The following is a 22,543-nucleotide window of genomic DNA, read 5'->3' on the forward strand; positions in this document are numbered from 1 at the left end:
TCAGGGAAGAAAGCAATTTATTTTTCAATCATTCGTTTGACTTGAACCAGTGGATTCTTTATACAAGACGTAGATCCACAATCCTTTGCACTTTCACACTTTAGCTCAACCCTAGCGAACCGAAAAGGAAAAAATATTTGTTAATTTGTTAAGGTTGTCTCCACTCTGTCATAGTGGAGTGATCCTTTTTCATAGGGAAAAAAACCCTAAGCATATAACTTCACGTTCCAACCATGAAGAATTTTATCTTTCTTATCCAATTGCAAGCCCAGACAATCGCAATCCAGTTAGTGATGGCGTTATACTGCCCATTGGGAGGAATGGGTAAAGGCCCGCAAAAGCCTGAATTCATTTTCAAACCTCACTATCTGCAATTGCTTTCCTTGGGAATCAGTTGGTCAGGTACCAACGCACTCCGCTCATGATTGCGCTCATGATTGCGCTCATGATATATAGAGATCAAGGAAAATGCAAAGTAAAAGAACAAAGACAGCAAACAGACAGCATCTACGATAACATAAAGTAATTACGGCAAACTTCAGTTAACGCAATCAGCGCTCAAATTTATGTATGGTTACAATACGACTTAGACTGGAAGTTAAACACATAATCTGACCAATGGTGTTGCAAAAAACCAACCAATGGTGTTGCAAAACCATGTGGAAGAACAAAATAAACACCAACATACCACAAAATGGGGGGTTGCTATTTGTCTTTAGATAGTAATTGCCAGTTAGATCTGTTTTGTCGGCGTCATATCCCATGGAGGGGCATTTACCATCGCATGTCGTGTTCTTTCCTGCCTCACAGTCTGAGAGACTGTGGCATGGAAACGCTTTCCAGGAGCAATTGTTTTGAACTGAAGCGATGTAGTATTCTGGAGCCCTCATATGGTCACAGATTACTGTCTGGAAGATAGCTAAAGAAAGAAAAATCATTTTAGTTGAGTGTTTTAAATTCCTGTCTGACCTGTGCCGCTTACCTGCATTTCCTTTGGGTTCTCATCGCCTATTTCCAAAATTACTTCCTTTTTCCGACTTTTTTTTGTTTTCGTGATCAGGTTGATTTGTGAAAAGGCTATTGAAAGGCACTTTACCACTCGTTTTAAATAGTTACTCGAAAATAAGAAAGTAATGCAGATCTAAAACAAACCAAAACATACCCTGGGTCAAAATGGAAAGAAAGGATGGCAAAGATACGAAAAAAAAAAAGGATTATGGCCAGTTTATGTTATTATGTTCGCCATTTTGACTTTTGGTTAGCAAATAAATTCCAATCGAGCGTAAATAAGAATGCTCAAGTGACCAAAGCACCTGCTTTTTCCCTTTAACTGTCACATTATGCGCTTCTAAGGATTAACCCGAGCTGAGAACCTCACTGACTTCAAGTGGCAGGTTTTTCTAAAAAAAAAAAATTTAATAAGGAATAAGGTCACAAAATTTGCCCCCGAAGGATATGAATCTGAAATTGACACCTCCTGAAACCTCCTGAAGTTTGGATCTCTCGAGGAATTTTCTTTTTCTATTGTAATGTATAGAAACGTACCCAGCTTCGCAAGATTTTGTTTACAGCCGGGCTGTCGGACGCCTCCATTTGGAAAAAAGTTTGCATGGCCAGCCTCCTTACGCATCCCGAAACCGACTAATCCACCCTTCTGTGGCATGTCAGTGAGTATGACGTCAACGTATTTAGCATCACTTGGATCCAATCGGAAGCGAGCATCTCCGACATCGGTGAAAAGGGGCCCGGCTGGATCTAATCCTAAGAAGAGAAAAGGCAGTAAGGGTCGTTCCAAAGTCAAGTTTGAGTCAGTTCGAGGGCTTGAATGAATACACAGGTAAAAGCAGTCCTTCACTGATGGTTTCCCAACCAAATGGGAAGAAAGGTGAACAAGAAGGATATTTGAACAGGACTTTTAAGCACATGTGGACTAAACGAAAACTTACATATCAGACAAAGTGTTTCACATATTTCGCAAAGCTTTTGCTCGTGGCTAAGTTTTAAGTTACGAATCTTGAATTTTTTTGCCTATGATCGTTACCAAGTCAACAACAAATTTTGCTGGAGATGGCTGAAGGAATTTAAGACATCTATGGTATGTAGAAATTTTTTTTTCCAGAACTACCTGTAATACGGCCAAGTGTCATACTGGCTTCATCCTTCAGATAAGTTCCAGCATATCCTGCCGCTTGAGCACCAAGGCTAAATCCTATAACATAAAACTTGTCGACCGAGTTAGGTGACCCAGGGGCACTGGAGATCAGGAACCTTATAAGCTCTCCCACCTGAGCCCCCACAAGTTGAGTGTTTCCAGCAGACTGGAAATAATCTCTATTTGCTCCCTTGGACCAGTCCACCAGAATTACATTGCAATCCACTCGGTTCTTCAGTGCGTTTTTCATTCGTGTGGCCCAGCCTTTTGTATTATCTAGATTTGATGTGGTGTATGAGAGAGAGAGAGATATCAACTCTTTAGTCATTGTTTCTCTTACGGAAGTGAATAAGCGTGAGATGTGTGCGGGAGCAAAATCAGTGGCCGAGGACTGTTTAATAATGTATCCATACTTGTTTCCCGAAAAATTGAGTGAAAAATGTTAAATTCTAAAGGTCTAGCAATTGACGTATGGAATTAACTCCTTCTGGGGGAATGAGTCAGAAAGCTTCGTAAACTTTTACGAGGGGAAGGGATCAAATATCAAACCTTTCCATTACCAGTTTATTCATCTGCCACTCAATGTGGGATAGTGAACACCGAAGTTGATGTCCTCCTCCCCAGATTTTACAACCCATGCGGATCCCAGGTTTAAGGGCTCTAGCTGCAGGCATTCGTGGTACTTACCCCTCCATCCATGAATCACGAAGATAGTTCGTCTCGTTATGTTGAACTTAGCCGCCCTCAGTCTACTTACTCCAACATCATCAACTTCCCCAGACCCATTTCTGGTGAACATGGTAAATTTAGTACCAACATCAGATGGGCTTTGTGGTAATTTTGCACTGATGCTGAGAAACCCCCAACGAACTCCAGGGTGTTTATTGAAGCAGCCGTATTTCCCATGGCATACCCTTGAGGGCTTCCTTTTAAATAAGAAACCTGTAGAAGTAAAGATAACGAAGAGATGGAATGTCAGTATTTTGGCACATCGGCATCGTATTCCATGAAGCCGATTAAGCGAAAGTGAAAGAGGTACCGCCAAGTATTGGATGCAGTGTCTCACGCAAAACTTCCAAAAATAGTGAAACCAGTATCAGCCCCTTTATCTAATTTGAGTCAAATTACTTAAGTAAAATAGCGCCAGTCCATGGATTGATTTAAAGGTAAGAATAAAAAATCATAGACTTAATGCGATATGTAATGGTCTGCCAGTAAAGGCTCATATAGAGAGCTTGCCCGAGAGCGATTTCTTGGGATAAGTTCATGATAAATCTAATAGCGGCACTCGGGCACCTATAGCTGGGAAAATATTTATATTTGGAAGTCCATATATTAAGCTGTTACAGTATTCGAGTCATGAGGCACATGTGAGAAAGGCACGCATTATCACACATTGACTGCCCTCAGACAGATACTGTGCCTTGGAGACAGGTGTAGTGATAGACATTTCTGTATCAAACAAAATTCCTACTTTTCTGGCACATTTGACGGGCCTAATTCTCAGTTACTGCTAGTGCTAGACCTTATTTATCTGGTACTGATAGATTTCTTCTTCTGATACATAGAGTAAAAATACCTGAGCGTTTTGAATTTAGGAGGGTGGCAAAAAGTTTTGGCAACGCTTTAACATGAATATTGCCCGTGTATCAAAGAATAGTTAAGGTGGCGTACGCGTCTCCTCAATTCGCACGCAAGACTCTAGAAGCCACAAGTGGCCGCATATTGAAAGATAGCCAAATTAGCAAAGTTTATACTACTTCACACGAGATGAGCCATACATGAGTTCAAAGTTCGAAAGCAATGTCAAAACTACGACTACTGACTTATTAAATAACAAACTATGATGACTATGACGCCCAGACGAACAACTCAAATGTTGAATTAAAAAAAATCAGAAATCTTCGTGAACAGAACTTCAAAGGTGAGGCAAACAACAAGCCATTGGATGAAGAGGATACACAAGGTAGAGGTTAAACCTCAGTCGACAGCTATATCTGGAACTGAAAATCAAATTTATGCAAACGACTAAGCAAACCATACCAATAAGTATTGTTTATCTGCAAATAAGTCACGCTTCTTTACGCTTGAGCGGCAGACTCACTCTTGATTATATAAAGAGAAAAACGTTTGTATCCAAATAAATAGTCTTGGTAACTTTCCTTCAATCATGAGACTGAGAAATACCTAAAAAACGTTGGATCATTAGTAGAGTATGCTATTACCGGGATAAGTTTCTAAAGAAACTGTTATGCTGCGTCGGTGGGGGAATATAACGGGATAATTCGGTTTTGTAACATGAATAGCTGCCAGAAAGAGTTTTTCAAGCTGACGTGAGCCCTTCGTCAGAGCGAATAGCAAAGCTAGGGCTAACCCTCGAAAAACAAATTTGAAACTCTTTAAGGGGATCAATTTAAATTTTCGACTCAGTTAATAAAGCGAAACTATCTTTGAATATCTTAACCCACCATGAATGATACTCGCCTATTGGAGGGATCCTACCTTGAAATAGGTGACAGTAAATAGCGACTATATGGCTTCCATACTCACCCTCTGCTGCTGCAGTTAAGATTATAAGTAACAAGAAAGCTTTGTTTGTCAACATTGCTTCCGTTTCCCGCCTTAGCCTCGTTTCAATTTCGTGGTTTCAATTTCTGTGATGCTGTTTGAACGAAATCGTCCAACGTAATGATAATATCTCATCATGTAAGAAAGTGTGATTTTGAAAAAGTTGGATCATTTCCCAATATTTAGCATTAGCCAAGGTCACACCTTGAATGAACAACCAATCGGATTTCGATAGAAAGTAAAATTTTTAAACAGGGTAAGGAGCTTTAATATTATTTTACGAAACCTCTGACATGTTTTCTTAATTTCTATCATACTGTCACTGGATAAAATAAATCATTCTGATGTATCATTCATATCCGCAAAATTCTATATCACATGTGATAATTAGTTTTCATTACCCAAAATTTTCAATCTGTTTCGAGCTATCGTGCTAAATTTTCAACCGGTTCTCATATCAAAGAGGTGACATTACTTAATAAATGAAGAGAACCTTTTGTCGCAATATTTCTCGGACGCTAAGTTAGGTCCTTTAATCTTGTTATTGGTCTTGAAATACAAAATATATGGAACATATATGCCACAATAAAAGTCAATAATCTTTTTCATAGAAACGTTGTTAGTCGAGGGAAGAGGCCGAGAAATACTACCCTATAGTTGGCTTGGGGTATGATGTTGATATCTGTTTTCTTTCGAATAACTTGCTTGAGGATTGGACAGATACTTAGTAATATTGAAATTGGGTAGAATCAAAATATCTTTATATTATCCAAAAAACAAGCGATTAAGATAACAAAACTTTACTTCAACAATTGTAACATCAAAGTCTCCCCGCTAGGTTAACTAACAGACAGTTCGAGTCAAAAGCTTAATGTATACATTACTGGCACTTCGAAGCCGGCACTCTGAACAGGTTTTACTGGTAAACTTGTCCAAAACACGTCGTTTCGAATTCCAATGGAGCAGCAAAATTACCAGACATCGACTCAATACGAGGATTTATAAATTACGTTTAAAATAAGCGTAATAACTGTAAATGTGGAATTGCTTATTTTAAGTTGCTCAGCGAGAGCGACATAAAGCAAATGGGAGTCACGCGGGATAAAAAAATTCACTACTCCACTCGTGTCGAGCAAATTAAAGGATTACAAATAGCTTGAAGCTTTCTAAGGAACAAACGTATTGACAGTGCAAGTGTCAAATCCCTTATACAATGATTGTTTCCCTCTGCTTCCTCTGTCCATCAAAAAGCGAATGTATCGATGATGAAGTGAAGACTTGATATATAGAATTTGCATAGTTACGCAACGGAAATCTTGTGACGAACCTAATTTTTTTAAAACGTGTTTCTTAAATTAAGTTTTACGTCAGACATATCTTTACAAAGCGTGTTACGAATTTCATGAAAAACCACTCACAAATATCGTCTTTTCAAAGATGTGATCAATTTTCAGCACTAAGCTGCGCACATGCAGCTTAGTGCACTTAACTTGAAGCAAGCAAGCAAGATGGCGACTTACACGCGGTGGTATGCGCTGCTACTTATCGCTCTTTTCGCCCTTGGAGTATTCGGTTCTGGTCTCGCATACTTATCTCCCACCAAATATATATGTGCTGGACCTAAGGACGTGGGTAATGTTTCTACCCAGCTTCAGTTCTTTGGTTCTTTGAGCTCATGTCTGCATCGTCAAAATTACATGCGAAGAAGCAAGAAGGCATACCTCGGACGGCGTGCTTTGTACTATAGTAACAGTACTGCTACGACTCAGCTATTACTGTTGAAGCTATCTGGAAACGTGGAGTCTAATCCCGGCCCTCGGGGGCCTCAAGGAAGTTTTAATAATTCTTCTAAAACACTTTGTAGTAATTGTGCTAAAACCATGAGAAGGAACCAAAATGGCGTCCGCTGCTCGTCTTGCCCGGCAGTATTCCACATCAAATGAGCAAGAACGAGCTGTCCTGCTATCGGAGAGAAGGGATCTGGTATTGCTTTTCTTGTACGATGCCTCAGTTTTCTGACAGCTTCTTTGATGATCTCTCACCTTCGGCGGTATGCGATTCAAGCTCCACTGGCGAGGTCTTTGAGATTGCGGAGGAACATTCAGGAGACTCTGTTGACTGGTTTTTTAGGAACGTCAATGGTTACTACAAATCCAATCTGAAAATAGGTCATTTGAACATCAACTCTTTACAAAATAAGCTTGACGAGGTCAAGAATATTCTTAACAAGTGCCTATTTGACATTTTCTTTATTTCGGAGACAAAACTCGATGGTACAACCTCAGATAGTTTTCTCCAACAACCGGGATATCGCACTATTCGACGTGATCGCAAGAAAGGAGCTGGTGGCTTGATAGCTTTTGTACGGGAAGATATTCCTGTCTGTCGACGACGTAATCTGGAGCCCGAATCAGTCGAATCATTATGTCTTGATGTCATGGATTCTAAAAAGGCTCGCTTTATTGTGTGTGCGTGCTACAGATCACCTAAATTCTGTAAAATTACTGATTTCTTGTCGTCGCTTACATCAGCTATTGAACTTATGTATACAAGCCGTCAGGAAATATTATTGATTGGTGATTTTAATATCGACTTGCTTGTTGGGGAGCACGGTGTTGTTGCTGAGGATAACTCACTCATGGACCTTTGTGATAGGTTCTGTTTGCAAAACCAAATTAGTGAACCGACAAGGGTGACTGAAAAAACAAAGTCTTTACTCGATGTCATTCTCGCTAGCCATCCGGAACGATATGCAACTTGTGGTAATTTGCATATGGGTCTCAGTGATCACGATCTTATCTATGCGGTGCGAAAGAATAAATTACCTAGGGCTAAGGCACGTGAAATTGAATACAGAAGTATGCGACAATTTGACTTAGAAAAATTTTTAAATGACCTAAAAACTATTCCCTGGAGTTCCGCTTACATTTATGACGACGTTGATGATCTATGGCACCATTGGGCTCAATTGTACACTGAAGTGTTGGACAAACACGCACCAATAAAGAAAAAACGGGTCAGAGGTGATCAGTTGCCATGGATAACTCCATTAATTCAACGCGAAATCTCGCGTCGTAATCGACTGTTTAAGAAACATGCAAAGAGCCCAACAACAACCTCTTGGGAGGAATTCAAGAAACAGAGAAACAAGGTCACATCCCTGAAACGAAAAGGGTTGAAGGCGTTCTGCATGGAGGCATCGTCAAACACTAAACATCATGGTGAGTTTTGGAATAAGTTAAGACCTTTGTTGCCAAGAAAAGAAAAGAAGCAATCAAAGATAATTCTGATTGAGAATGAGCGTGTAATTACCGATTCATTAATGGTGGCTGAAATGTTTAACAACTACTTCTGCGAGGTGTCCAGGAGTGATGGTGACAGTAAGGAAATGGTTGAGTTTGTTGATCATCCTAGCGTTAAAGTCATTGCTGAGAAAACTTGTGATGATGTTTTTGACCTCGTCCCAGTTGATGCTGGCTACATAAGGAAAATTTTGGATTCTCTTGACCCTCGCAAGGCTGTTGGGTGCGATAAGATATCTCAGAGGCTACTTCGTTTATCCTCACCTGTTATTGCCGAGCCGGTTACCCGTTTAATCAATTATTTTATCACCAACCGTCAATGGCCAATAGTTTGGAAAAGCAGCGACGTTGTTCCTGTTTTCAAGAAGGAAAGTATGACGGATAAGACCTGCTATCGTCCAGTCTCTGTTCTGACTTCCTTATCGAAATTATATGAGAAGGTATTGTTCGATCAAATCTATGAAGCCTTTCATTGGCGACTCTCACCGAACCTGTCTGGCTTTCTCAAGGGTCACTCGTGTTGCACGGCCTTATTGAAATTGACTGAAGATTGGAGAGCCTGTCTTGACAGAAGAGAAGCTGTTGCAGCGGTGGCTATCGACCTAAGTAAAGCTTTTGACTCTGTTTGTCACCCGCTTCTCCTAGCTAAATTAAAGGCATATGGTTTTACGCATGATGCGCTGGAAACTATGACCGCTTACCTTACTGGACGAAGACAGAGAGTCAAACTTGACGGTGTATATTCTTCGTGGAGAACCGTTAAAACTGGTGTACCACAGGGGTCCCTGTTGGGTCCTCTCCTATTTAATTTGTATGTTAATGATCTTAATTATTTTATTACTAGTACGTCCTTGAGGCTATATGCTGACGACACTACTCACTACGCCTCTGATGTCTCACCAACAGTATTGCAGTATATAATCAACTCTGATCTGAGCGTTCTATCGAGATGGTTCTCAATGAATTTTTTACAGATTAATGCCGCCAAAACGCAAGCTATCGCTATTGGCCCGTCTTCATACCAGTATGATTTCCATCTAAATGATTCTAATGTCCATACAAAGGACACACTCAAAATCCTTGGGGTGGTCCTAGATAGCAAATTAACATTTAAAGCGCACATAAAGCAACAGCTGAATAAGGGATGCGCAAAGGCTTCGGCTTTGCGGAGAATACGTAAGTTTATTTCAAAGGACGTGTTAGTTCGTTTATATAAGGCCTATGTCCTCCCTCATCTTGAGTACTGCAGTCCCCTTTTACTGGGAGTAGGTAACGCGGAGACTACAAAAATAGAGACAACTAATTACTTTATATTAAGAACTATATTAGGCTTCTCGAAGTCTGTGTCATACGACTTCCTCCTCAAGTTGGCCGACATTAAGTCTTTGGAGAATCGTAGGCAATTCCAATCGTTGGTTATGTTATATAAGTGCTTGTATGATAAGGGGGCTCCTTATATAAGTGATTTTTTTCATTTTAGAAATGTACCGTATAGTTTACGCGGGCTCAGTACAAGGCTAGATTTACCTCCTTTTAATCTTGAGTTTTTACATCGGTCTTTTTCATTTTTAGCTAGTAAACTTTGGAATGCGCTACCCCCTAGACTCAGAGAATCTCAAGATATTGCTTCATTTAAGCGTTCTCTTAAAGCCCACATGGCTTAATGGTAGTGATTGTAAATATCGTTATTGTTAATATTGTTAATATTGTAACTTCTAATTGATAGCTCTTGTCCATGATTTTCGATCCTGTTTTTAGTTTTTTAATAGATTTACTTATTATTTGTATTCTTACAGAAATTATGCTTTATTTCTAATTGTACATACACGTACACGTTTCTGTACTCCTAGGTGTCACGTGTTTAAATAAAGGATTGATTGATTGATTGATTGATGCGCTTCCCATGCTAATCTATATTGGAAATTCTTAACAACCACAACATGTACGTAGCTTGAATCAGTCCAATGAATGAAAAGTATTTGCCAACATCTCCTAGTTTTCATCTATCGCTGAGTTGTTTCTGTTCTTGTCTGGTCAATGCATTCAAAGTTATTAAATCGGCGACAAAAGATATTAAAAATGAATTGACAATTAGACCCTATCGTCACGTCTAGAAGGATCATTCTATTGTCAAGAGCTGGCCTTGCTCGCGGCACATGTCACAGTTGAAACGAAGCAAACAAGGAAGAGTTTCTTGATTAATTCCGCACTCGCTTTTATCAAGTATTTGCGAAAAACCATGTGCTTTGAGAAATTGAAGCTAAATTTGCGTGATAGAATGTACTTCGGAGATATCGAACATAAACCCTAACCCTGGCAAATATCGGATGGACTTTCAAACCGCCTATGGGTTATGGCTATTCAATCAGCTTCGCAAACACATAAATATGTTTTAAATAAACAAATTGATTAAAGAAAATGAATTGAAGGAACAATGATATTCAAGTAAAATTATTAACATAAACAATTATACTTCGGTTTTGAAAGTGTTGTTTGCCATGATGTCAAACCATAACCGATTTTTAAGAGACATAACTCCGTGGCGCTTAACTGATTTAAATTCAAGTATGCAAAATAATTTGTAAAATTGAGGGTTGTGTTGATAGCTACACTTTATAATAGTAATGTTAGTTTTTTTTACATATTGTTACTGATACCGACTGTTTTCATGACCAGTTAGTAAACAGTAGCAATTGGGTATTGTAAATACTGTTAGGCACGGCAAGTAATGTCTTATAAGTTTCTGTTTTGTTATATTGAATTTTTTCTTTACTAGTTCAAGGATCGTTTAGATATGTGACCATTGTAAACAATACCAGAAAGCATTGTTGAAATTTTAGTGTGTTGTTGGGTATAAAAGATATACATGTTCAAGATTTCTAAGTAACCGAAGATCAAGACAAAACCATTCAGTCTCCTGTATCAGTGAAAAATAAATTTCAAAAGGATTTTTATGCAATAACACTATCTTGCCCTAATCATATGGATATTATCATATGTATAGTCAGTAGAGAGTATACGAAATCCAAAAAAGTTTCAGCGATACGAAGTCGGGGTACAATACTGTTTAAACTGATCAAAAAATGCGCACAATCTTTAAATTTTGTTATGAAATTAAAAAAAATTGTATATTCAGTGGTTGTTTCTAAGGCTTAATTTGCTCCAAATAACTACAAGTGTGATGCAGCATGAGCGTAGCTAGGGGTACCCCTCTCCCCCACTTCCTTTTCTGGTTTCCCCCTTTCCTTTGTGAGAAATTTTTCTATTAGTGAATGGGATCTAAATATTTTGCTTCAGAGAAAACATACTTAGAGAACACGCGCGATTCCGTAGAATATAATCGGTATAATTTTTTCCTGCACTAAATTTCTGCTTCATTTGCCTAGCATCAGTCAACGTGTGAACTTTACTCGGCCGACACACAGGAAACAGCTGGTGAAGCCACTTCGCGCTTGGCGAGTGAAAATGCGTAACTGTGATCCCTTCTCGCTCCCGCTACCCCCATTGAAAAACCCCTAGTTACGCCGTTGTAGAGTAAAAGTAAAGAGATGGTCCGTGGTCTGATTAAACGCAGGAGTGAGTTTTTTAACCGTGGGAAAAAAAAACAAAAAACAAGAAACAAAATGTTTTTGTAAGTCTCTGTGTAGTCAGAAAGAGTCCGTTAAATGATTTATAGAAGCCTAAGTGCACACTGGCTGATAGACTGCTCCTGTCTTGCCAGCATATCATGGCAGGAGCACACCCACTCTCATTTGCATTGCCATAAACTACTTCAACCGGATAAAAGAACATCTGAAATACATATGTAAAAATAGTTTCCTCTCTTACGATCCCTCGTTTGCTCTTGGCGAAATATTACGGATATAAGCAAACCACGACGTCAACAGAGGCGAGGACGTGGCAAAACTAAAGATACAATGGTGCAAAAACAGCTGAGCACGTTCATTTTAAAACTTTGTACATTTCTTAGCCGTCCTCAGCAGAACAACAACGTGAAATCAAAACTTTTCGTAGTCTGCCAACGAGAACTACGACGGAGAATTAATTAAGTTTCCATGCAAAACTCAACGCTGCTCACATACAGTATGCTGTATTTGAGCAGTCCCTATTGGCATCGGTCGGCGATGTATAGTTATATTTAGAGGGATAATGTTTGGGCTAAAAATGCACTATTCAATGAATTTTCTTGCGACTTACCTAACATGTGATATCTTTATGACTGTGCATTTCTTAGATATAGTGGCATGAGAAAATTTGCAAAGAAGAAACAGAATCTAAACAAAATTGTTTTTCACGGGAAATAACTAATAACTTTGTAAATAGAAAGAGAAAGATGATAATTTTTTTAAGCTCGGTAAAGAAATAGAGAAATATGTTTTTCGTCTTGTCACGAGCTTGACAAGACTCTCCTGACAATTTAAATGACTGTCAATCTGCTTTCCGGTGAAAATGACTTCATTTGTTTCAAGCATCACAAAAATCTGAGGGCCTATCCTCAAAATGGTCAAACAGCAGACAGATATCTAGAGTTTTTGCAATCAGTACGTTTTTATGTAGGACTACGTCCCCTGTAATATATTTACACTTAAGCTTGGCATTAAATCAATTTTTTTACGTCCACCCAAATTTGATACACGTTTGAACTAGTGCGTGTTAAACGAACGGCAATAACAGACTACAACCACAACAGTAAATTAAGGAAAACTACTCCAGGTGGAAATAAAACTTAAGTAAGATTATATTCTTACGGCATAGAATCGTGAAACATCTCAAGAGAGCTTCACTTTATCCAGTTTAAATGAAATATTTAGTAGGGCTTTTTAAGTGATAAACCCACGATGTATGTTGACAGAACCCGCGAAAAGCTCTTCCTCAGTATTACTGTTTTTTCCGGCTTCCTCTAATTAAGACTTGATGAAAATTCTCGGAATGGCGTTCAATTATCCGTATTTTCTGATTAAAAATTTATCCATTTAATTGAAATTCTTCAAGCAAAATCTTTTTCTGCACCAGAAAACTGCAAATAATACAACTTATATAATAAATTATTGATCATTGGCAAGATCCGGAATTTGACACTTAAAACTGATGAAAGATGAAAACTGTAGATAAAGAGAGCATAAAAGTAAACAAATAATCCCCACCGGGTTAGCTGTAAAATTAACGAAAATGCAGATAGAAGCTTAAAAAAGATTCAGGCCTCAGCAGGATTCGAAATCAGGCCTCCCAACTAATATTTGGGCGCTACTGCAACTAAGATACAAAGCCACATCTTGGGAACGAGGCAACTGTGGTTTTTTTTTCTTGCAGCTTGGACTTAAGGACTCAAGAACTCTTCATCTTTAATTACTTCTAGCTTGCGAAGATTATTTCGTTGCTTGTATGTCATCAGCAGATCAAATTATTATCTATTTGTGTATGCTCTTTTGTACGTGGGTGTTTTTGTTGTTGCTTTTTTTTTTTTTTTTTTTGGAAAAGCACGCGAACGTTTTTTCCCTCTAAAGTAATTTTTAAAGATGTTACGTCGGATGTTTCATCGACAAACTTCATGCAAAAAAAAATATTTTCCTCACTCTTTTCCTCGAAGTGTAAGTGCGCAACTTAAAAATGTCCTAAAGGCGCAGCTTCAACAAACTTTACACCTGAAGTAAAAATAATTGACATTTGAAAGTAAACACTGGTACTCATTTCATTGTTCTTCACATTTCGTGTCAGTCGGGAGACTTATTTGAGCGTTATGTTTTAATTTGAAAACGAACTCAGCGAACAGTTAATTTTGAAACTGTGTTCCGAAACCATAAAGTTTTAACTAGGAGCGTATAAAAATGGATGGTAACCAATAGGCCAAGATTCCAATTTCGCTCGGTTGATGGAAATTAACTGTCATAATGTGAACTTTGTGAACTAGATGCGAGTACCACTTTGTTATTCACATATTTCACATTCCCATTACAGTTCTGCGACAAATTAGAAGCCATACAATGGTAGACTCATTTTGCGAATATTTGCTGCAACTATGGCCAGATACATCTGAAGTGAAGACGTTTCGCTGGACGTGTATCGCAAATGTCGTCTTAAACAGCTTTTTATGTTATACTGCTGTGGTGTTAAACGCTATAACGATCCACGGAATACGAAAAACATCCTTCTTACCAACACCTCTGAAGACTTTGCTGTTGAGTCTTGCTGTTTCAGATGTTGGTGTTGGTATATTTGCTCAGCCATTGTTTACTTCAGTTTATGTCAAGTTGCTGGCACAACACTCTCCTGGGTGTCCTCTCTATAAGACTGTCTATGCCTTATCAGTACTGTTTTGCATGGCTTCTTTGAGTGGCGTTGCAGCCATCAGCTTGGATAGATTCTTGGCCATTCATCTTCATTTAAGATACCATGAACTTGTAACGTACCCGCGCGTACTTGTTGTGGTAATATTCAATTGGATGCTGAGTGCGTTTGCTTCGCTGATGTGGTTCTGGGTTCCACTGCACATTGCGTACCCTCTTATCTATATTCCCTCGATCCTCTTTCACCTAGTGAGTGCGATGGCTTGTATCAAGATTTATCAAGTTGTGCAACGCCATAAAAACCAGATTAATTCCCTGCAAGTACAGTGCGAAGAACAAAGGCCTAGTGAATTGGTAAATTCTGCTGGCCTTCGAAAGTCTGCAGTCGGTGTATTTTACGTGTATGTGGCGTATTTAATTTGTTACTTACCTTCTTCATTCTGTTACATTGTCGTAGCACTTAACGGTCCGAGCATTCTGTTAAAAGTGTTTATCTCTTTCTCGAATTCTCTTGTATTCCTTAATTCGACTTTAAACCCAATACTTTATTGTTGGAAGATGAGACACATTCGACACTCTATCATGAACATGTTACGCAACACACTGGCTGTATTCAGAAACTCTTTATCACTGGAAGAGTGATAAACGTGTCATCAAACTTAGACTAGGATCTTATTTTTTATAGTAAGAAGTGCACGCAACCAGGATTTGGTTTGGCCCAATTGCGAAGTAACAAATACATACAACGGCAGTAACGAAATAGAATTTGCTTTTCCTGCCATGTATTGATCGATTATGAAATAGCTAAGTAATGATGACGATAATAATAATAATAATAATAATAATAATAATAATAATAATAATGATGATAAGTGCGGGATATAAGTATGATGAAGGGAAAAACGCCCCGAATGTTGTTTGTTGTCTTACTGGCGCTAACTAATGAGCGCGGAAGGGGACAGGACATAGTAATTTTATAATCAAGCGTGGTGGGTGAACGAACTTATGAATTGTTTCATCGCTTTGTTCAATATAATCATATTTGATTGTGTTTTTTAGATGCTTTTAGTTATTCAAATTAATTTTTTATTGATCGCAGCCTCAGATTGACCCTCAACTTTCCGAGCTTTGCCCAGCCGGCCACCCGGCTCACCTCAACTCAATCCTTATCAGTCTCCCTCGCACGTTTTCTTTTGTTTTAATTCGGAGAAAAATTGATTACTAAGGTATCATAGTCTTACAACGTCATAGGTAATAAAAACCTTCCCAACTTTTCCCTTTTTTTTCCCCCCCTAGAGTTCTAGAAGTGGATACTGAGGGGTATCCTTTTTGTCATTTTCAATTATTTCCCAGAAAATTAGAAAAATGGTCCATAAAAAAAGGTGAAAATGTTCTTGGGGCCATAACGAACAGAGGGGTGTCTCCATTTATTTTTTAAAGATAAAACAAGTGAACAAAGCAAAACAAAACTCAAGGAAGAAAAGAAATTTATTCTTCAATCATTCGTTTGACTTGAACCGGTAGATTCTTTAATCAAGACGTAGATCCACAATCCTTTGCACTTGCACACTTTAGCTCAACCCTAACGAACCGAAAAGAGAAAAAAATAGTTTGTTTAGGTTGTCTCCACTCTGTCACAGTGGAGTGATCCTCTTTCATAGAGAAAAAGACCTTAAGCAAAATAACCTCACGTTCAAACCATGGAGCCTTTTATCTTTCTTATCAAATTGCAGGCCCAGACAATTGCAAGTGCCTTCGCAGTCCAGTTAGCGATGGCGTTATACTGCCCTTTGGAAGGAATGGGTGAAGGTCCGCAAAAGCCTGGATTCATTTTCAAACCTCAATATCTGCGATTGCTTTCATTGGGAATCAGTTGGTCAGGTACCAGCCACACTCCAATATGATACTGCGCTCATGATTTATAGAAATCAAAGAAAATGCAAAGTATAATGAAGTAAAAGAACAGCAAACAGAAAGCATCTAGATAACATAAAGTAATTACGGCAAACTTCGGTTAACGCAACCAGCGCTCAAATTTATGTATGGGTACCATACGACTTAGACCGGGTGTTACACAAATAATCTGAGCTTAATCAACGGTGCTGCAAAACCATCTGGAAGAACAAATAAACACCAACATACCGCAAAATGGGGAGTTGCTATTTGTCTTTAGGTAAAAATTGCCAGTTGGTGCTGTTTTGTCGGCATCATATCCCATGGAGGGGCATTTACCATGGCATGGAGTGCTCTTTCTTTTCTCACAGTCTGAGAGACTGTGGCATGGTAACGCTTTCCAGGAGCAATTGTTTTGAACTGAAGCAATGTAGTATTCTGGAGCCCTCATATGGTCACAGATCACTGTCTGGAAGATAGCTAAAGAAAGAAAAATCATTTTAGTTGAGTGTTTTAAATTTTTGTCAGTCCTTGTACCGCTTATCTGTATTTCCTTTTATTTCTCATCGCCTGTTTCTAAAGTTTCCTCCTTTGCATTTTTTTTGTTGTTTTCTTGATCAGGTTGATTTTTGAAAAGGTTATTGAAAGGCACTTTACCACTCGTTTCAAACAGTAACTTGGAATAAAGAAAGTAATGCAGATCTAAAACAAACCAAAACAGACCCTGTGTCAAAACGGAAAGAAAGGATGGCAAGAGATACGAAAAAGAGGATTTTGGCCTGTGTATGTTATTATGTTCGCCATTTTGATTTCTGGTCAGCACATGAATTCCAAACTAGCGAAAATAGGAATGCTCAGGTGACCACAACAACTGCTTTTTTTCCTTTAACTGTCACATTATGCGCTTTTAGGGATTAACCCGAGCTGAACAACTCACTGAAGTCAAGCGGCAGGTTTCTCTAAAAAAAAATTTAAAAAATGAGGAAGAAGATCACAAAATTTTCCCCCGAAGGAAATGGAATCTAAAATTGACACCTCCTGAAACCTTCTAAGGAGTGGATCTCTTGAGGAATATTCTATTTCTATTGCAATGTGCACAAACGTACCCAGCTTCGCAAGTTTTTGTCTACAGCCAGGCTGTCGGACGCCTCCATTTGGAAAAAAGTCTGCATGACCAGCCTCCTTACGCATCCCGAAACCGAGTAATCCACCCTTCGGTGGCATGTCAGTGTGTATGACGTCAACGTATTTAGCATCACTTTTATCCAATCGGAAACGAGCATCGCCGACATTGGTAAAAAGGGGTCCCGCTGGATCTAATCCTATAAAAAGAAAAGACAGCAAGGGTCGGTCCAAAGTCAAGTTTGAGTCAGTACGAGGGCTTGAATGAATACACAGGTAAAAGCATTCCTTCACCGATTGGTTTCCCAACCAAATGGGAAGCAAGGTGGACAAGAAGGATATTTGAACAGGACTTTCAAGCACATGTGGGCCAAACGAAAACTTACATTTCAAACAAAGTATTTCCCATTTTTCGCAAAGCCTCTGCTTGTGGCTTAGTTTTAATTAACGAATCTTGAATTTTCTGCCCGTGATCGTTACCATTCAACAATAAAAATTTTGCTGGAAATGGCAGAGGGAATTTAATGTAATCCATGGTATGTAGAATTTTTTTTCCCAGAAGTACCTGTTATACGGCCAAGTGTCATTCTGGCTTTATCCTTCAGATAAGTTCCAGCATATCCTGCTGCTTGAGCACCAAGGCTAAATCCTATAACATAAAACTTGTCGACCAAGTTACGTGACCCACCGGCACTGGAAATCAGGAACCTTATAAGCTCTCCCACCTGAGCCCCCACAAGTTGAGTGTTTCCAGCAGACTGGTAATAACCTTTTTTTGCTCCTTTGGACCAGTCCACCAAAATTACATTGCAGTCCTCTCGGTTCATCAACGCGTTTTTCATCCGTGTGGCCCAGCCTTTTGAATTCTCTAGATTTGATGTGGTGTATGAGAGAGAGATATAAATTATTTAGTCATTATGTCTCTTATGGAAGTGAATAATTGTGCCACACCAGATGTATGCGTCTGCGAAACCAGTGGCTGAGGACTGTTTAAAACTGGAGTGAAAAAATATTAAATTCTGAAGGGCTTGCATTCGGCGCATGGAATGAACTCCTTCTGGGGGATTAGGTCATAAAGCTTCAACCGCTCCTATTTTTATCAATGACCTTTTTCGAGGGGAAGGGATCAAATATCAAAACTTTCCATGACCAGTTTATTAATCTGCCACTCAATGATTTAAAAATGTTCTGGGGATAGTGAACACCCAAGTTGATGTCCTGCCCCCCCCCCCCCCCCCCCACCAGATTTTACATTCTATGCAGATCCCAGGTTTAAGGGCTCTAGCTGCAGGCATTCGTGGTACTTACCCCTCCATCCATGAATCACGAAGATAGTTCGTCGCATGATGTTGAACTTAGCCGCCCTCAATCTACTTACTCTAACATCATCAACTTCCCCAGAACCACTTCTGGTGAACATGGTAAATTTAGTACCAACATCAGATGGGCTTTGTGGTAATTTTGCTCTAATCCTGAAAAACGTCCAACGAACTCCAGGGTGTTTATTGAAGCAGCCGTATTTCCCATGGCATACCCTTGAGGGCTTCTTTTTAAATAAGAAACCTGTAGAAGTAAAGATAACGCAGAAGTGGATCGTCAGTATTTCGGCACATCGGCATCGTGTTCCATGTAGTCGGTAAAGCGAAAGTAAAAGAGCTGCCGCCAAGTATTGGATGCAGTGTCTCACGCGGAACTTCTAAAAATATGAAACCTGTGAGGCGCATCGTGAGTAGGTAGCACTTTTCGTTCGATCTCAAATGCTTGCGTCCGTGAAGTTTGATTGGACCGAAAGTTCATTTAAATGTCAACGTGGTACCTTGCCTTAAAATATTTTACAAATTCATTTTTATGTGGATCAAGATGGTTATTCATTTTCTGGGATTTATAATTTATGTGAACCAATTTTATTTTTTGAGACTTGTTTAGGTAGTACGTTTGCGTATTGTGCAACAAGCTCGTTTCCTAGTTACAATACTGAAATATAATCTTATTGTCTATTTTTTCCTTTCGAATGCAAATTAAAGTGACGTGGACCCTTTCGAGAAATAATATTTAAAAGCGAGATATTAACTAACATTCCGGTATCTAAACTCAGTAAGTCTTTTACTCATAAATACACTCTCGTCGCCTGACAACTTACTGAGGATAAATAAGGTTATTATGAATGTGGCTACGAGTTAATGAATGCTCATAGTCATGGAAAAAAATTGTCTAGGGATCGCTGATTAGGTAGAGGTTAAACCTCAGTCGATAGCTATTTCTGGAACTAAAAGTCAAATTTATGCAAACGACCAAACCATACAGATAAGTATTGTTTATATGCAAATAAGTCGCGCTTTTTTACGCTTGAGCGATAGACTCACTATTGATTATAAAGAGAGAAAACCGTTTGTATCCAAATAAAAAGTCTTGGTGTCTTTCCTTCAACCATGAGACTGACAAATACCTAAAAAACGTTGGATCGATAGTAGAATATCCTATAAGCGGGGTAAGCCACTAAAGAAACTGTTATGCTGCGTCGGTGGGGGGCATAACAAGATAATTCGGTTTCGTAACATGAGTGGCTGCTATAAAGAGTTTCTCAAGCTGACATTAGCCCTTCGTCAGAGCAAACGTTTGTATCCAAATACAAAGTCTTAGTGACGTTCCTTAAATCACAGTGAATGGCAAAGCCAGGGCTAACGCTCGAAAAACAAATCTTGAAACTCTTTATGGGGATTAATTTAAATATTCGACTCAGTTGATGAAGCGAAACAATCTTTGAATATCTTAACCCAGCCTGAATAATACTCACTCATTGGAGGGATCTTTAAAATAGGTGAAAGTAAATAACGACCGTATGGCTTCAGTACTCACCCTCTGCTGCTGCAGTTAAGATTATAAGTAACAAGATAACTTTGTTTGCCAACATTTCTTCCGTCCTTCGGCCTCGCCTTAGCCTTGTTTCAATTTCGTGGTTTCAATTTCGGTGATGCTGATTGTCCGAAATCGTTCAACGTAATGATAATATCTCATCATATAATAAAGTTTGATTTTGAAAAGGTTGGAACATTGCCCAATATTTCGCATTAGCCCACGTCACACCTTGAATGAACAACCAATCGGATTTCGATAAAAAGTAGAATTTTTTAACTAGGCTTGAGTTTTATTATACGAAATCTCTAACATGTTTTCTTAATTTCTATCATACTGTCACTGAATAAGATAGATCAATCTGATGTATCATTCATATCCGAAAAACTCAATATAAATGTAAATAACAATTATTTTTTGTTAACCTAACAGTTTGAGTGCAAACTCGAGACTTGTTAATATTTTGTAGAATCAGTCGCTCAAAAGTGGCTGGATATATTATTTTCAAACTTCAACTTCAGAGCATTGAAAAACCAATCTTCCTTCTTTCTTCTTTGCATTCAAACGATTTTCAGGCATGAGTTGACTGAAGGATTGATATTTAAAACAATGGGTGTACTGTGCCCATCAATGTTCATATGCTAATGTACGAGGTAATTCAACAGCGGTTTATGGGAATGATCGATGGAATTTTTTTTCTCCACTTGAGGATTTAACTTTTGGGGTAAAGCCTCTTATTAGAGTGATTTTCAACAAATTTGATCTGGTTATTCAAGTTTTTTTTTTAATTGATCAGCTGCGTCATGACACCGTTCACAGAAGGAGCTCTGAATTAAATTCTATATCCCCTAGGACAATCAGTTTTCATCCCCCGCAATTCTTAATCTGTTTCGAGCTATTTTGCTAAATTTCCAAACGGTTTCTCGTATCAAAGAGGTGACATTACTTAGCAAATTAAGAGAACCTTTTGTCGCAATATTTCTCGGACGCTAAGTTAGGTCCTTTGATCTTGTTATTGGTCTTGAAATATAGCATATATGGAACATATATGCCACAATAAAAATGTCAATAATCTTTTGCATAGAAACGTTGTTAGTCGAGGGAAGAGGCCGAGAAATAGTATCCTTTAGTTGGCTTGGGGTATGATGTTGACATCTGTTTTCTTTCGAATAACTTGCGTGAAGATTGGACAGATACTTAGTAATATTGAAATTGAGTGACGTCAAAATATCTTTATATTACCCAGAAAACAAGCGATTGGAATAGCAAAACTAAGTTAACTAACAGACAGTTCGAGTCAAAAGCTTAATGTATACATTACTGGTACTTTAAAGCACTCTCAACAGGTTTTACAGGAAAACTTGTCCAAAAACACGTCGTTTCGAATTCCATTGGAGCAGCAAAATTACCAGACATCAACTCGCGAAGTTCAATACGAGGATTTACGAATCCCGTCTAAAATAAGCGTAATAACTGTGAATGCAGAATAGCATAAGTTGCTCAGCGAGAGCGACTCCAGACATAAAGCAAATTGGAGTCACGTGGGATAAAAAAATACTCCACTCGTCTCCAGTAAATTATGGGAATACAAATAATATGAAGCTATCTGGAGAGCAAAGTATTTACAGTGCAAGTGTCAAATCCCTTACATAATGATTGTTCCCCTGAAAACACTTCTTCTTTCCATCTAAAAGCCAATGTATCTTTGATGACGTAAATACTTGATATATATATCTTGCATAATTACGCAACGGAAATCTTGTGACGAACCTCATCCTCTTTAAATGTATTTCTTAACTTAAGATTTACGTCAGACATACCTTTACAAAGTGTGTTACAAATTTCATGAAAAACCACTCACAAATGATTTCCGTTCAAAGATTTGATCAATTTTTAGCTCTAAGCTGTCCAAGCGCTTCCCATGCTTATCTATATTGGAAATACCTAACAACCACAACATGTACATACCCTGAATCAATCCAATGAATGAAACAAAGACGACAAAGTATTTGGTTGGCAACATCTCCTAGTTTTCACCTATCGCTGATTTGTTTATGTTCTTGTCTGGTCAATGCATTCAAAGTTATTAAACCGGTGAGAAAGATATTAAAAATTAATTGACAATTAGACCTTATTGTCACGTCTAGAAGAATCATTCTATTGTAAAGAGTTGACCTTGTTCGCGGCACATGTCACAGTTGAAAGAAAGCAAACAAGAAAGAATTTCCTGATTAATTCCGCACTCGCTTTCATTAAGTAATTGCAAAAAAGCATGTGCTTTGAAAAATTGAAACTAAATTTGCGTGATTGAATGTACTTCGGAGATATCGAACTTAAAACGTAGGGGGCATCTCAAGATATTAAGTATA

At 38.5% G+C, this 22,543-nt stretch overlaps 3 protein-coding genes across 3 annotated transcripts; 1 reads left to right on the top strand and 2 right to left on the bottom strand.

Moving 5' to 3' along the window:
- Positions 1-4,872, bottom strand: LOC149040818 (pancreatic triacylglycerol lipase-like). Its single transcript, XM_089180681.1, has 6 exons — positions 4,703-4,872; positions 2,840-3,094; positions 2,126-2,428; positions 1,546-1,761; positions 689-919; positions 1-111 (listed from the first exon to the last, which is right to left on the bottom strand). The coding sequence occupies exons 1-6, from the start codon at positions 4,755-4,757 to the stop codon at positions 101-103; spliced, it is 1,071 nt and encodes a 356-aa protein (XP_089036807.1). The 5' UTR covers positions 4,758-4,872; the 3' UTR covers positions 1-100.
- Positions 4,873-5,511: 639 nt separating this feature from the next.
- LOC149040819 (uncharacterized) lies at positions 5,512-10,981 on the top strand. The gene has a single exon (XM_089180670.1). The coding sequence runs from the start codon at positions 6,660-6,662 to the stop codon at positions 9,684-9,686; it is 3,027 nt and encodes a 1,008-aa protein (XP_089036796.1). The 5' UTR covers positions 5,512-6,659; the 3' UTR covers positions 9,687-10,981.
- Positions 10,982-15,776: 4,795 nt separating this feature from the next.
- On the bottom strand, positions 15,777-20,370 carry LOC113680693 (pancreatic triacylglycerol lipase). Its single transcript, XM_027197731.2, has 6 exons — positions 20,178-20,370; positions 18,630-18,884; positions 17,887-18,189; positions 17,306-17,521; positions 16,449-16,679; positions 15,777-15,888 (listed from the first exon to the last, which is right to left on the bottom strand). The coding sequence occupies exons 1-6, from the start codon at positions 20,230-20,232 to the stop codon at positions 15,878-15,880; spliced, it is 1,071 nt and encodes a 356-aa protein (XP_027053532.2). The 5' UTR covers positions 20,233-20,370; the 3' UTR covers positions 15,777-15,877.
- Positions 20,371-22,543: the final 2,173 nt, after the last annotated feature.

Source organism: Pocillopora damicornis, chromosome 8, assembly GCF_964200805.1.
Source record: "Pocillopora damicornis chromosome 8, jaPocDami1.2, whole genome shotgun sequence".
Classification (NCBI taxonomy): Eukaryota; Metazoa; Cnidaria; class Anthozoa; order Scleractinia; family Pocilloporidae; genus Pocillopora; species Pocillopora damicornis.